General features: G+C 36.7%; 2 protein-coding genes across 2 annotated transcripts; both read right to left on the bottom strand.

The window, feature by feature from the left end:
* Positions 1 to 3,575: 3,575 nt before the first annotated feature.
* On the bottom strand, positions 3,576 to 7,544 carry LOC120208455 (ascorbate transporter, chloroplastic). The gene is made up of 10 exons (XM_039207738.1): positions 7,314 to 7,544; positions 7,119 to 7,226; positions 6,635 to 6,790; positions 6,208 to 6,423; positions 5,612 to 5,821; positions 5,012 to 5,149; positions 4,574 to 4,675; positions 4,235 to 4,300; positions 3,799 to 3,883; positions 3,576 to 3,717 (listed from the first exon to the last, which is right to left on the bottom strand). The coding sequence occupies exons 1-10, from the start codon at positions 7,320 to 7,322 to the stop codon at positions 3,620 to 3,622; spliced, it is 1,188 nt and encodes a 395-aa protein (XP_039063669.1). The 5' UTR covers positions 7,323 to 7,544; the 3' UTR covers positions 3,576 to 3,619.
* Positions 7,545 to 8,429: 885 nt separating this feature from the next.
* Positions 8,430 to 11,225, bottom strand: LOC120208453 (probable glycerol-3-phosphate acyltransferase 8). Its single transcript, XM_039207737.1, has 3 exons — positions 10,864 to 11,225; positions 10,466 to 10,778; positions 8,430 to 9,354 (listed from the first exon to the last, which is right to left on the bottom strand). Exons 1-3 carry the CDS (start codon positions 11,172 to 11,174, stop codon positions 8,476 to 8,478), a joined length of 1,503 nt encoding a protein of 500 aa, XP_039063668.1. The 5' UTR covers positions 11,175 to 11,225; the 3' UTR covers positions 8,430 to 8,475.
* Between the last annotated feature and the right edge of the window lie 5,199 nt (positions 11,226 to 16,424).

Below are 16,424 nucleotides of genomic sequence, written 5' to 3'. Positions count from 1 at the left end.
CCTTGTAAGTTTGCAAATTTGTATTGTTCTCTTTGGGAGAGAGTTTTCTCAAGAATTTGGGGTATAATTCTTGAGGGTTTGTAAGGTTACTCTTTGTCCTCAAAAGAAAGACAAATTAGTGAATTTGTGAAAAATCCTTAGTGTGGATAGCTAAGGTAGTGGACGTAGACTTTGATTGAGAAAGTCGAACCACTCTAAATCGCTGTGCAAATCTTTTCAATTTTCTGCAAAAGCTTCCACCGAAATTTTTAATTGCCAATTCACCCCCTCTTGGCCGATTCCGTCGATCGATTAACTCAACATAATTGAAATACTTAAATACTTAAATACTTCCAAGTTTGATAAATTCAAATACTTAAAAACTTCCAAGTTCGATAAATTCAAATACTTAAAAACTTCAAGTTCGATAATTGAAACAAAGTTTACGATAATTGAAATAAAGTTTAAAAATAAACTACATTGCCATCTCTTCTTCATCATCTTCGCCTTCTTCATTTGGAGGGGATATTCCAAGTTCGACTTCTTCAATGTGTAAGTTTGCTTCCAAATCGGCATCAATTGTATCTTCTAGGGTGGTGATATGTTGCTTACGAGCCGCTCCATCCAAATAATCCTTTAAACAAATGCACACTTCCACCGACTCGGGACTTAGTCTTGATCTCCGTTGCGATATAACCCTGCCACTAACAGAAAAAGTGGATTCCGAAGCTACCATAGAAGCTTGGACGGTTAGTAAATCACGGGCCATGGTGGCTAGAATCGGAAATTGTGCTTCCTTTTCTTTTCACTAAGCCAAAATATCCAAACTTTCAAACTCTTCAAATGTCATTTTTGATAGAAAATCGCATGACATCTAATTTCCCAACTCGCTACTTGGGGTGGTAGTACGTGATCGTTTGGATTGGGAATTTACAAGAGTGTTAAAAAGATTCAAATTTATGTTACTTGGACGTCTACTAGATGATTCCGCATTCATTCTCATTTGATCGTGTATTACACTACTTGATCCGTATTTAGTTAAATAAATTGCAAACATGTCTCGAAAACATTTGTTAAAATAATTTATTTGGTTTTGGACAAAGTTGGGTTCATCATCGGTTAGATTAAAAGCAAACGCAATTTGTTCAATTAGTGTTTCAACCCCGCCAACATTTAACGTTGGGTTTAAAGCGACGACACAAGTAAAAAATGGGGGGAATCTCCTTAAAATATTTTAAAAGTTTTTCCTTCATTGCAAAGCCAATTTCTTGAAAAACTTCGGTTTCAAATTCAAAGTCATTTAGTCGGGTAGCCAACAAAAATATTTGATTAAGAACCAACGGGCTAGTAGGATAATAAACACCGGATAAAAAAGTTGTTGCATTTTTAAAAACCCCAAGCAAATCGGTTATTTTGACTATAGTTTTCCAACTCGAATCCGGATAAATGTTTGGGACATGACCCCTCTCGAAAAGCCGATCGTGAAATGTTTGCAATGTTTTCCTATACCTTAAGGCAGTATGCATCATCATCCAAGTTTAGTTCCAACGAGTTGGACAATCCAAATTAGGAACCAAAGCTTTTTTATTAACGGACTTACAAAATCGTTTATAACCATTTAGTCTTTTGTTGTTGTTACAAAGAACCGATTTTATCATTGTTTTAAATTCTAATCTAATCGGCTCAATAACCTCCAAACCGGCTTGCACGGATAAATTAATTACATGTGCAACGCAACGGGTATGAAAAAACGCACCGTCTAAAATCGGTGAAAGTAATATTTTCAATCTTGGAACCGCGTTTGTATTATTCGATGCATTATCAAATGATATAGAAAAAACTTTATTTTCTAATTTATAATGACAAATTACCCTTTTTAAAAGTGTAAATAAATTAGCACCGGTATGCGGCTCACCGAATAATTCAAACGCGATTGTTCTTTTCATCATTTGCCAATTATCTTGATCTAACCAATGTGACGTAACAGCTAAAAAAAAATTTCCGGTATTATGAGGGGAACTCCAAACGTCACATGTAAGCGGCACACCATAATGGTGTTCTTGGAATCCTAAAATCATTTTTTCCCTCGCCGTACGCCACATTTTTATAGCATCTCTTCTAAGGGTAGTACGACTTACTTGAGTATAACGTGGTTGCATTAGTTGTTGAATTGTTGTCGTGAAATCTTCATCATCAAAGTGGTCGAACGGCAATGTTTTTGTAATCACGAACTTTGTAAACGCTTCTCGTAATTTTTCGTTGTCGTAAACAAAAACACCACATTGCGGTGTAAGATTCGATTGACTAGGATCCGATCTTGAGCGAAGTGCCTTGCATGATTTTGTCAAATGGTTCTTCAACGTTGTGTTTCCTTCCGATGCAAGAAACTTTAGACAAAGTTTACAACGCGCCCTCCTCGAGCCATTTGACATCTCACATAAATCGTAGTGATCCTAAATATCTTTGTTTCGAGTGTGTTCGATCACTCTCACGACTTCAAGGTTTCCCCTGACGGAAGATTCAGCCGTGTTACTTATGATGAACAAAAAATTACAAAAATAAGATTTGAGAGATGTTTAGGTGTTGTGTAATAAGATTTGAGAAAGTTGTAATCAACCAAATACATCCCCAACCTATTTATACATGTTTAGGGTGGTAAAATGGTAATTTTTTAAAGAAAAAAACGGTCAAAAACGGTCATAAAACCCCCCAACGGCTATATTAACGGCTAGTTTTTTAAACCCAGACCGGTTTTTTTTTTCGGATAAAAATCAGTTTTTTATCTGATAAAAAAACCGGTTTAGATTTTTTTCTCCAAACCGGTTAAAATAACCGGTTTAAAAAATATAAATGTGTGCAACCAACTTCTAGCATTCGCATCATCGATCCCTTATCTGTCCTACAACTAGACGTGTAAAGTAAGGCCTACCATGTTCTCCATGTACGCTGATGGATTTGTACAGGGCAAAAAATATATACTGGTAAATAACGTATTTAGTATTTTAGTTAGTTACCAATTTACTCTTACAGTTTTGTTTTGATCACTCCTTAAAAAATAAATAGAATTGTTAATATAAATTTTCTTATTATTTATTTCAATGATGATGTGGCATTACTTTGTAGTGACACATCAGCACGACCGATTATTTTTTTAAAAGAGGGTGACTAAATGGAACAAAAACACGATATTAAATGTGATTTTGAAGAAAAAAATAGTTGAACGACCAAAACAGAACTGTGAGAATAGATGGATAACTAGATACGTAGTTTACCCAAAAAAACATATAGCTATACTTGAAAGTTCAAAGCAGAGGCAGAATCATGCATATAATATTCTTCAAACTTGTGCTTTGACTGAGCATTTTATGGGAAACCAAAATGTTTGACGGGTATGAACCAAATATTACCCATAAAATCGTACACTAGAAACTCATGTATCAAATGAAAGGAGGAGTTTTGGCATAAAGAAACATTTTTCCAGCCAACTCGGTTGTTCTCCTATAAGTTGGTAAAAAGCTTTTTGTCTTTCCTGTTCGGTTTTTCACTCACCTTGGCATGCATGCTCCTATTACTTTCGAAACTTGTTCTTGGTTAGCTATGCGGGCTTCTGTTCTTCCTTGTATAGAATTCTAGCATTTTCCTAATCGAGAACCATCTCTCCGGTTGAAAATAAGTTCCAGACTAATGTGCCTATGATGTACAATGCAACTGACACCTTAAACACATCATCCCAGGAGCCTGCAATGGAAAAGTTTGTAGACGTTAATAATAAAATTTGTATGCTAAATTCAAGTCAAACCGAGCATAATTCAACCGGACCTCGTTGGAGTATGTAGCCAGTAGCAGCTGTACCAAAAACACCAGCCAGCACCCCAGCAGTGTTCGACAGTCCTAATAGAACTCCCTGGTTTAGACATAAACAACTATCAGGAAAAGAAGCACATCATTCTTGACAAGATACACCGATGATCAAGCAAATTACTTAAAGAAAACCACATAGAGGATTAGAAAAAAATCCGTCCTAGTTACATTTATGCCAGGATTATCGAATTAATATGTAGTTATTAGTTCTCGTGCTTAGGGACACGTCAAACTGATTTTACCATGTAAAGCCCCAAGCGTTTGTAAAGATTGCTTCCATCTTTTACATTTTTATGAAACTTTAGTAAGAGCTGAAAATTACTTGGACATCAAAATCACAAAATGACATTGCTTTGGTTATTCATTACACTATATGCCATTCTAAGGAACTCACAGCATAGCGTGGGTCAATGTCTTGGTGATTGGAATAAAGGCCTGACTGAGAGAATGCATCTGATCCCTATCAAGAAAAAAAAATTATTTATCAATATCTTTTCCAGATTAGTTAGTGGCACCTGATCCTTTAACCTCAATAGAAACCAAACACCCAAGTCAGTTCCTTTGTCAGTCTAATACAGGAGTTTACAGTGCACAGTGCACACTGATTTTTATATAAACTATAGGGAAATTTATGTGGATAAGGTCATAATTGTGGAGAAAGAAAAAACGAATATGGCAATGCATAAAATTCAAAGCTGAGTTGAACCTTAAATAATGATAAAAAAAATGGTACCTGGCTACATGCCATGCATAGCACTGCCATGGCAGGTGTTCTGACATAGCTTAGCTGTGTGAGGAAGAAGGCCGGTCCCAAAAAGCCTATCGTTTGCATGATCTGCAAAATTAATAGGTTACAGGCATGATCGCGTAAAAGGACTCGAGTAATCTTTCTTACCATCGCTTGATCAATGTCTTCAATGAACTACTAAATTTCCTTTTTCATATAGGAAGAAGGTTGGGTCTAAGATTTCTAATATGATATGAGTTGTTTGTGATACCATGAGAGCATGAATTCCACAACAAAGATGAGGAGATTGAATTTAAATAAAAATCAGAAAGATTATAGGCAGACTGCCAGAGTAGTCAATAAAACACAAGTCGGTACATTTAAGCATTTAATAATTCTTTGAAATAAATCATATTTAAGAATCAAGGAAGAGCTAATCCTTGCCTTACGCACTGCTGTTATGGAAAGACCTCTGCTCACGAGTGTGTCAGCGATCCACCCTCCTATATTTGCAAAGGCAGCCATAGTCAACCAAGGCAATACACAGAGGAGTCCAGATTCAGTTAGGTTGAACTTCAAAACCTGTAAGAACCACAATGACAATGGTTAATAACGAGTCGATGAAATCAATATTTAAATATAATTTCTGAGCTGCTAGAGCTAGATTTGGAAAACTTTAGAGGTAAGATAACAAAGTGACAGAAGCGAAAAAGCCAGCAATCAATGATCAGTTATTAACTCGTTAAGATAACAAGTTCTTAACCATGGTTATTCAAAGTTATTAACGAGTTATTCAAAACTTTAGAGGTAAGATAACAAAGTGCATCCCATGCCTTTCAAAGCCAGCAATCAGGCAGGTAAAGGTGTACTCATGGAAAGGCATGGAATGCAACAACAATACATCCTGCACAGGAGCTGCAAGCTATATACACTTCAAGCCTCATGTTCAGCAAAGCAATAAGTGCTGAGCAGAGCTGCATGCTATAGACTGTACTCGATGCCAATTGTAAAGATGACATTGTTCATTGAACATGTTTCAAATACCTGATTGTAGTACGTAGGCATCCATGTTAGGAGGATAAAAGTTCCCCAATTATGGTAGAAGTGAGAGATTATAAGAGCCCAAACAGGAGCTTTTGATAAGATTAATCGCCATGGAATGACCTTAACTGGTTCCTTTGATATGCCGCTTCCCATGATTAGTTTCTTTTCTTCTTTACTAAGCTCTGGGTCTTCATTCGTGGAGCTATATGCCTGAGAACCAACCACAGAAGCGGCAGCATTAAAGAATTTTCAAAGGGAGTACCAACTACCAAGTACTGAGATCCACATGAAAATACATTAATTCAACCACTTCCCTTCTTTTATGGATAAAGCATCAAAAACTACTTGCTTGGAGTGTGTGATCTTTAGTGAAAAATGTAAACTTGGAAGTCAAAAACATTTAGTAATAATGAGGGAAGAAATGGATGGACTTCTAACATATATCATAGGACCATGGTATTAACAGGTTCAGTTTGTTTTGATCTCATCAAGCATCATTCACAGCCCGATCATTTATAAATAACTCCAGAGGAAATTTTTTTATGTCGACTCCTTTAATATATTATGAATAAAAGCTAAAGGAATCAAGGCCGCACTTTATTTAGCCATAATGCAAACCAGATGCTTCCAAGGGAGCCCAATGAGTAGAAAACAGATGGCCACCCAAACTTGTGGATTAAGATAGGGGAGAAAGCCAGCCCAGTAACAGAACCAAGATACATGCCGCTGTATACAAGTGCAAGTGATCTACTTCTCTCTGACACTGGAATCCACTTAGAAAGTAGGTTGTTCATTGCTGGCATAGCCACACCCTGTAAAGAAAATAGATGAGTTGCGTTCTCTTTCTGGGAAGTTGGGAACTGTTGGCTCAGTGAATAATTGTTTTTGAGTTATATGGCAAAAAACTCTCCTTCAGATAAAGGGCTGCTTCAGAAAGCATGTGAAGTTTGGAGGTAGTTTGGTAATTAACCACAGGTCACTACAGGATAAATATTAAAAACCAACAAGCAGAGCAGCGCCTACCTCGCCAGTTCCCATAAAAGCACGCATAGTAAGCAAAAATGGAAGTCCAATTCTTGCAGCAATAGGTGTCAAAATAGTAGCTACTGTCCACCAGACAACTCCAAAACCCAGTACTAGCTTTCCACCTATTTTATCTGCCCATATGCCTCCAAGAATCTGTATGTAAAAAAAAAGATCAGATTAAAAAGATTACAGAATTTCTGGCATCAACAAACAATGAATGAAAACCACATAGATGTTAACAGGATGCAGCAATCTCAGAAGGTTCAAATATGCATAATACTAGAAGCTCGACACATTATATGCCAATGTAATGGACATCCTCCATAGAAACTAAATTATTCTGCATATTTTAAAACACGCGGAAACCTTAGAAGGTTCAAATATGCATAATATTAGAACCTCGACACATTATAAGCCAATGTAATGGACATCCTCCATAGAAACTAAAAATTCTGCATTTTTTAAAGTGTTTGAACCACACCTGAGTGAGTAGATAGCCCCAGAAAAAAGAAGGCTGAATCAAACCAACTGTTGCACTGTTCCAGTTAAACTCTTTTGACATTGGGAGTATAGCAATGCTCATGTTCACCTGCAAAAGGAATACATAACACACAGTTAAGTCAGCATGCATGTAGAGATGTACAGTGTTGCTAACGTTTATGAAGAGAATACTCACACGGTCCATGTTGCATAACAAAAATGCTGCAAAACATAGCAGTACAACAACCCATCGCTTAGGAAAATTCTGCCACCAAGGGATATCTCGTTTAACTAGAATAGCTTCACTGGTTTCGTCAGGAGACGGTAAAGAGTCCAACTTCCCTTTAGTTATGTCATACTCCTCGGATTTATAGAAAGCACAAGTCCTGTTTTTTCTTATTTTGTCCTTGTCACAAGTCTCAATAAGGACATGCAAGTATCGAATCAACAAGAAGAATTCAAAAAAAAAATGCAGCTAATTAACATTAAGCTCAAACAACTATTGAAAGCATCTTCAATTAAGGAAGTAAAACAATACCTGAACCGAATAAATGTCCAAAATTTCGGTTGGAAATCAAACCGCCTATAGCCATTGCAGGAGCACAAGTTGTAGCTCGAAGCTTAAGAGCTAAACTGTACCATTCAGCTCAAAATCGAAAGCTCAAAAGTTCATAACAGACATTGTATTTTAACTCTTTTTGTTCAGTTCTTGACGATGAAACGCATAAAAGGAAGATTCTTTCTTTGCTTCGGTAGATTTTATTTTATTTTAATTTTCAAAAGCGGGAAAAATACCAGTGGCTTAATAATATATCGAAGCAAAAGAGATTCGAGATGTGACACTTGGGGATATCATCCAATGAGGATGAAAGGTCATCAAAAAGATACGATAGGGTTCTGGAAATACCCCTCCATGCAATTCAAAATTACGTTGAGATTTGTGTGGTAAAACGGTAAATTAAGTGGTTTCAAAATGGGTTTTATTGGAAAGGGAAAATACATCAAGTTACAAACTAATTATCTAATTTTAAATGGTTACAATCGAGTCACTCAATTAGTTTTGGATTAAGATGTAAAACAGCCTGTAATTAATTCTGGAATAAGATGTAAAAAAATTGCAAAACCGTGCAAAATTCACTTGTAACCTGCAAATTAGAACATCATTTCATTATGGAAACAGTAGAAAAAAACATTCTGAAGATATAGCAAAGTTTACATGAAAACAAGAACCATAAGCCTAAAACAATTATACATTCACCAATATGACATAAACCCCTCCAGGCATTTTTTTAAATTAATTATCTCAGTCAAATTCATAATGTTTTGAGAAATTCTGTGAAGCATGCGACAAACCCAAATTATTTCTTGCCATTGTACATGGATTCGACCTTACCATCATTTCCACCGAGCAACATATACTTGTCTTTCCTAGTCAATCCCGTGCATTCAAAGCCCAGTACATCGCCCAACACCTTCTGCACGTGATTCGCCACCTCGATAGCCGATTTTCCTCCGGCCTTCACCGTCATCTCTTCCGGCAACCGGTCGAGGAACGTGACCTCGTATGTTGGCCTTGGGTTCATGAAGAAAAAGTAAGGGTCCCAGAATTTTACCCCTCTCACGGTCGTCCCGTAGAACATGCTCTGCTTGCAATTGACGGCGACGGGGACGATTCTATCGCTCATTTCTGCGAACAAAGCACTGAATCGCAACAGGAATGGCTCGCGACACGTGGTCCCCTCCGGACAAACTACTAGATCACCTTTTTGTAATAGCTCTGAAATTCGGGCGGCATCAGCCGCACGATCACGAGTTAAAGCGATGGCTGGGATTGGTGATAGGAACCTCGAGAGACGGCTTACACTGTATGTGACACACGAAACTTTACGTCCGAGAGCGATGGCGATGACGATTGGATCAAGTGCTGAACGGTGATTACAGACGTAGAGGTTGCCTGGGGTACCCGGAGACGGCGGCGACGGTCGCTTCCCGCGGATCACGAGGTGAATGCCCAACATTTCGTATGTGTAGCGTACGATGCGCTCGGGTAAAGGTAGATTGAAGTAGACGCGAATGATGGACAAGATGAAGCCGAATGGCAGCCAAATGTAGGTGATCAAGGCATTGAGTGGGTCCGGGCGTTGAACAAACCGACCATCGTGGAAGATGATGCGGCTTCTCAGGCGATCAAGTGGTACCGGTGATGCTGATTTGCTAGGGTGCACCATGTAGCCCTCCTGTTTACATACAGATGCACCATCGTGATTATTAGTACAAATAACTCACTCAAATCTTAATAGAAATATTAGAATCAATTATTATAAAATAATAATTAAATCAATAAAAATATATTTAAATTATCAAAATAAATTCATACATAATAAAATTAAAACAAGAAAATATGTGAAAAATATTGTTTAGAAAATCCATATTTTAAGTGAATATTTCAAATTTATAAAACTTGTCAATGACTGGATTTCTATTTTGAAGCGTTAAAGACTTCACGCTTAGATTGATGAATAACAATATTTAAATGCATTGAGTTACTATCATTAAGTGATATTTTTGACAATAATCAGTTTGCCTTCTCCACCTAAAGAAATCACATTTATGGGGGTGGGAGCTAATTTTGCTGGTGGATCATTAACTGATGTTAAGAGTTAAGTCTGTGGGTCCAATCGAAAGATTAAATACGTTAACCTAACCTCATCTGTTTGGTTAAAATATTTATAAATCAAGTAACTTTATGAACAAGAAATGTATTTAAAAAGATAAAACACTAAACAAGTTTTTATTTATTCAAGATTTTTATGTTAACTTCTGCGGTGAAAAAATATTATCAATAATAAATATTTTAATTTTAATAGTTATTAGAAGACCTCCGAATTATGAAATGCCCTCTGTGAGACTCGATCCCACGACCCCAAGATTAAGATATTAACTACTTTTATATAAAATTATAATTTTTAACATTTTTTAAATTATCACTAACTTAATCAAATAATACACAGATTGTCGTACATATATTACTGACACACATTTGCAGGTAGATACAGGTTATATATAAACAAAATCTATGTTCTTTAGGTTAATTAGAGTGGTATAATGGTGACAAGTTGTGAAGCAACAAACAAGTCAAGATTATTAAGTTTTCACCAACCATGAATTTAAAGATACAAATAAAAAGACGCTTAGCAAGATTACCAAGTTATAGTATATCACAGTCTAAAGATTACCAATGAATCAAAGCCTGATATGTAAATATGAATCAATCAACTTGAAATCTACGGTTGTAGGTTGTTGAAAACGAAATAAAGAACACTAGCAGCAGTCTGTAAGGAGACTAACCTTGCAAATTGACATGAAATCGTGATCAGATTCACGGTCTCCGATTCCAAGATCGGGCGAATCGTCACCAAACTCCTTCAGAATGGCCAATCTCTTCAATTCGCTTACTAAAACGCCTGGCTTCTTAACAAATCCCGTGGCCTTCTTTGTTTTAGGGTTCACTTCGATCTCTGTGCCTAAAACCTTATCTCCACCAAGAAAATCCTTCACAAACGGCTCCACCATGAACGTCGGATTCGCCGTCACTACCACTTTCCTCTTGCATCTGTCAAATACTTCGAAACTTTCCTTCCTCACATTCGCAGCATAAAATCTATCCAAAAAAGAAAGAACTAAGCAAGTTAAGGATAAATTACTTTAAAAAAGGTTAAGATTCGAATCTCTTTCGTTTTTTCTACCTGGGAAGAATAGCGCGGGAGACCAACTCGATGTCGCGGATCTTGAGTCCAGCGAAGGAGATGAAAATGAGGATTTGTATACCAATAGCTTCGGAAATGAAGAGATAAGATACAATGACAAGAGGCAGTGAAAGAAGAAGGATAAGACCTCGAAGGAGGCTTCCCGCTTCGACGGCAATGAGCATGAAATACGGAAAAGAGCTACGTGAGATTAAAAGCGTGCCATCGAGATCGGCGGCGATCGATTCGTATGTCGATCCGTTGCATTCCGTTATTGAAGGAAACCTTCTCCCAGCTCTTAGTGGAGTCATTTTTTCCTTTTTTTTTTCTTGTAGTTCTTTCTGTTTATCTCTGCTGTTTAAAAAGGATGCAAGTGGAAGGGGCGTTGGGGAGAAGGAGAAAAGGGAACGTTGTGTTTTAAATGTGGCGGTTGAACTTTAAATTACGAGAATAGGCCACAAGTCATGGCAGGTCATAATGACAGAAACGCCGAGTTCCTCCGAAGTGACCGATATACCCTTTTTTATTGAATTGAATTTTGGGGTTTCTGCCGCTCACCACTCAACCGTTTTCAGCGGGATTAATTAATGTTTATCACATTAATTAATTGATAATATGGTATTATTGTTTGATTTACTGATAATTAATGTATAAAATATATAACGAGAGTAGTAAAATTAATAAATAATATATCAACAACATATAAAATGATGTTAAAAATATATATTATGGTATATTATAATAATTTTATAATAAATATTAATAAATTAAATATAAATATTTTATGACTCTATCAAGCATTCTTAATTTTAAGATATAATATTATTCTCTTTAGAGATTTTAAGTTCTAATAGTTATATTTATACATGTGTATATTATCAATAAATTAAAAAATTATGAACATATATAATTTCATAATCATTTTAAATCATTTATAAAAAAATATTTATTTTATTACCAACAATAAGTTAGTCTAATAAGATGATGCACTAGATTCTTTAAGAAAGTTAGATATTCGAATCATGGAATTTGTGAATGGAACAAATTGGATTGGAAGGGTAACCCTTACCTCAGCAGTATTTGATCTAGATTAATCGGTCAATAGATCTATACATTCAAAAAAATATTTATTTTATTTATGTGATTTGATTGAAAATTACCCGATTCTTAAATTATCACTTACGATAAGTAAGATTAAAAATAGAGAAAATAACCTCAGTGACCAAAAATCCCATATAATATACGATTTTAACCAACTTTTTCCGGATTTGCCAAAATGACCAACAAAATCGCAATGCGATCGCTAATTCGCAACGCGATCTCCATTATCGCAAATCAGTTTCCAGATTCGCAACGCGATTATGACTATCGCAATACGATTTTCCACGCGTTGCAATTTTCTCAATTTGCAATGCGAATAAGTAAATCACAATGCGAATTTGGAAAATCGCAATGCGATACTGATTATCGCAACGCAATTTTCCTAATTCGCATTGCGATTTACGTATTCGCGTTGCGATTTTCATAATTCGCAATGCGAATACGTAAATCGCAACGCGATTAAGTAAATCGCAATGCGAATTAGGAAAATCGCAATGCGAATACGTAAATCGCAATGCGAATCTGACTATCGCAATGCGATTTACATAGCGCCATTCGTATTAACGCGTATTTTTTTTCAAATTCCAAACACGAATTTTTTCTTAATATATCGGAAACTGAACCGTCCACAGTAATCGCAACTCATAACCTCAAACCTAAAATCACAACACTCAGTCCCATCTCCATCTCTCACTCTCTACGGCAAAATCCGTCCCCGTCTCCGAAGATTTCCGTCCCCATCGCCGGTGAAATCCCTCACAACCATTCACGGTCAGAAATCCCTCACAATCATTCAGAAATGGAAAATCAACCTCCGAGGGTTAGTTTTTTTAATTATTTTTATTTTGAAATTTTTGCATTATTTTAAGTTTTTCATATTGAAATTGATGATAAGTTTACTGGTAATTTCAATAATAGATTAACCATTTCACTTAGATTTCTTATTAAATTCATTCGATTGCTGCCAATACTGCTAAACTGTTTAGTATTTAACCTTGTGAAGTTAGTATTTGTCTTTGTTTTGTCTTTTGGTTGAAGTAATGCAGAAGAAGAATAGTTTCGAGAATGAAAATCGCAACGCGGAAATGACTATCGCAACGAGAGAATCGCAACGCGAAACCAAAATCGCATTGCGATTTTCATTTCGCGTTGCGATAGTCATTTACGCGTTGCGATTTTCATTATCTCGTTGCGATTTTCATTTCAACCAAAAGACAAAACAGTGTTGCAAATTTTAGTTTCAAGAATAAACTACTATTTATGTTTATTGTTTTTGGTATATCTTCACAGTGTAGTTTTTGGTATATCTAACTTGGTATGTTTATTGTTTTTGTAGAAATTTTTTTCGGCTTCATTGACATTAAGGAATAAAGTTAGCCTAGCCACTACAATTGCTTCGAAGCTTTCACCTGCACAAAGAAAATTGTTTGAGGAAACCTGCTTCGGGTCATGGCTGAGAGTACAACATCCGGGTGAAGATGCTAATTTGACCCATTTGTGGCTTCAGACCATGACTAGCGATCTACCCGACAGTATACAACGTGGTGAGGAAGAGATATGGTTTCATTTTCCACCGGCTTATACTTGTTTTGGGCGGAAGGAGTTCTGCTTAATCAATGGTCTACGATTCGGACACGATGATGTAGGCCGGTACACTCGTCATATCACCCGCCCATCATGGTTATCCAGGGTTTTTCCTGATGAGTCAATAGAGAAGCCGAACTTACACGTCGACGAACTGAAGAAATTGTTTAATAAGAAAGATGGTTTTACTCGGATGAATGACGTCGATGTTGTCCGAGTATGCCTTTTACTACTTTTGTATGCCGACTTTTTAGGCAGAGAGGTCAGACAACATATTCCTCAGGAGCTAATATTATTGGTAGATGACCTAAATGCATGGAATCTGTTTCCGTGGGGTTCGTATATATGGAAAGCTACCTAGACTAAGTTGTCGTCTGCCTTTGATGACCGCAAAAGTTTGCGGGGCGATGGGTCGAAATACACTTTGTCAGGCTTTGTTTGGGCCTTTAAGGTAAGAATTTCTATATAATGTTTTCAAATTTATAATTAATTATTTAACAATTACTAATGTTTGTTATTATATTGTTTGTAGATTTGGATATTCGAGGCTTTCCCCAGCATGCAGACATATGCATTAAAAACCTTAAATGATATTCCTATGGCTATTTCCTAGAAGAGGAAACGTCTGTTGGATTGTGAAGACTTAATACCATATGCGACAATAAATAATGTAAGTTAACACAAATACTATCATATATAAACAAGTTATTAATAATAGACGTTTAACTTTATTTGAGTTTTTATATTTTTAAGAGGCCAACACTCCATTAATGAGACTGACACCCACGGAGGTTGAGCTTGCCACTGATTGGTGGCAAGCTAGTCAGCGTTTTCTTGATGGCACGAATGATGAGCAGCCTCCACTTCCTCCACTTTGAGAGCCATCACCTCACCCAGAGCCATCACCTGATCGACCCGACTATACACCTCTACAACGAGAGCCATCACCTATCCCATCACATCATCGAGCCTCTTCTCCACCATCACCTCATGATAGGCGACCGGCAAAGATGCCACGACTTCTATCTCTCTGTTCTCCACCTCCACGGGATGAGTCAAGGGAGTTACGTGATGAGGTCAATGCCTTGCGTGAGGAGATCGATACTTTACGCGATAACGATGGTGCATGGCGTGTGGAGGTGTATACTTTATGTGGTGAGGTTGTCGTTCTACGTGAGATGGTAGTATCGTTACAGAATGAGGTTCATACTCTACGCAACGAGGTAAGTTTAAGATTTTCCATATTTAACTTGATGATAAATTTACTCGTAATTTCACTTAGATTAACCATTTCACTTAGATTGCTTAGTAAATTTATTCGGTTGCTGCCAATACTGCTAAACTGTTTATTAACACTGTGAAGTTAGTATTTGTCTTTTGGTTGAAGTAAATTTATTCGGTTGCTGCCAATTCTGCTAAACTGTGTATTCTTTAACACTGTGAAGTTAGTATTTGTCTTTGTTTTGTCTTTTGGTTGAAAGTAAATTTGTTCGGTTGCTGCCAATTCTGCTAAACTGTGTATTCTTTAACACTGTGAAGTTAGTATTTGTCTTTGTTTTGTCTTTTGGTTGAAAGTAAATTTGTTCGTTTGCTGCCAATTCTGCTAAACTGTGTATTATTTAATACTCTGAAGTTAGTATTTGTCTTTGTTTTGTCTTTTGGTCGAAGTAATGCAATCCATTCAAGTTTCAATTTGCAGAAGAAGAAGAAATAGTTTATTCTTGAAACTAATTTAGTAACACTGTTTTGTCTTTTGTTTTGTCTTTTGGTTTCGCGTTGCGCTAGTCATTTTTCACGTTGCGATTTTAAGTTCCAGAAACTATTCTTCTTCTGCAAATTGAAACTTGAATGAATTGCATTACTTCAACCAATAGACAAAGACAAATACTAAGTTGACAGTGTTGCAAGTTTGAAACATATTTGCCTTTGTTATCTGATGTATTTTGTGAACAATGATAGAATAATGACTTGGGTGAATTCAATGCAAGTTTGAAACATATTTGTCTTTGTTTTCACTGTTTAAATATCATGTCTGTTTATTTACTGATATTTGTATTTAATTATTTAGCGGACCGATAAGGTGGATGCTTTACGTCGGGTTTTTCTTGCACGACAGAGTTCACGCGTCAGACGGCGTGCATGTGCTATTAAGTCTCCGTACACCCCAATAGTGCGAAGACACCGTAAAAAGAAGCCCGACTTGCCTGTCATCCCTCAAGAGTCCACTCATATCGTTGAAGAGGCCCCTATCATTCCTCGAGAGTCCCCTCCCACCGTTCAAGAGGCCACTGTCATCGTTGAAGAGGTCACTCCCACCATTCAAGAGCCCGATTCACATGGCGTCATATGTAGGATTCTTGAGAAACCCTCTGACGTGCCGGACATGATGGATTCAAGTTGGCTCTCATATGAGTTACCGGCTAATACCATACCGGTATCTGAAGTGGAGAGGAGACAACTACCGGACACAATTCTGGATAACACCCTTTGGGCTAAGACCGCAGTTGATTTTTATCTACATGAGCGGAGCCAGGGGTGTTTCACTGACATATGCAAGCTCAACGATGATATCTATTTGTTGCTTGATCGGTCTTGGTGGGGTGTATTATTAGGGGTCGAAGACAATGGCTATTTCGATGGAGGGGTAAGTCTTATATTTTTCTTATATTTCAATTTGATTATTTTTTTTAAATTTATGTAAGTTACTAATATATGTATTTTTTTGTAAAACAGCATATCGATGCGTGGGTGTCACGTCTTCTAATAATTAGGAAATTTAAGGAAAATAAAAGAAATGCACGATATACAATTATGCCGACGTCTTTTAACGTCGTTCACTTGAAGAATCAACGAGATGAATCATTTGCGTTGGCAAT

Source organism: Hibiscus syriacus, unplaced genomic scaffold, assembly GCF_006381635.1.
Source record: "Hibiscus syriacus cultivar Baekdansim isolate YM2019G1 unplaced genomic scaffold, ASM638163v2 tig00016563_pilon, whole genome shotgun sequence".
NCBI lineage: Eukaryota > Viridiplantae > Streptophyta > Magnoliopsida > Malvales > Malvaceae > Hibiscus > Hibiscus syriacus.
The sequence above is the reverse complement of the archived record's forward strand: the minus strand, read 5'-3'. Positions and strand labels throughout refer to the sequence as shown.

Coding starts and splice junctions, on each gene's coding strand:
- LOC120208455 (XM_039207738.1), bottom strand. Junction 5,822..6,207: donor TTGCATTATGGCTAAATAAA/GTGCGGCCTTGA, acceptor GTTGGTTCTCAG/GCATATAGCTCCACGAATGA. Junction 4,676..5,011: donor CCATAACAGCAGTGCGTAAG/GCAAGGATTAGC, acceptor TTAATTTTGCAG/ATCATGCAAACGATAGGCTT.
- LOC120208453 (XM_039207737.1), bottom strand. CDS start 11,174: ATGACTCCACTAAGAGCTGGGAGAAGGTTTCCTTCAATAACGGAATGC. Junction 10,779..10,863: donor TCCCGCGCTATTCTTCCCAG/GTAGAAAAAACG, acceptor TTTTTTGGATAG/ATTTTATGCTGCGAATGTGA. Junction 9,355..10,465: donor ATTTCATGTCAATTTGCAAG/GTTAGTCTCCTT, acceptor GTATGTAAACAG/GAGGGCTACATGGTGCACCC.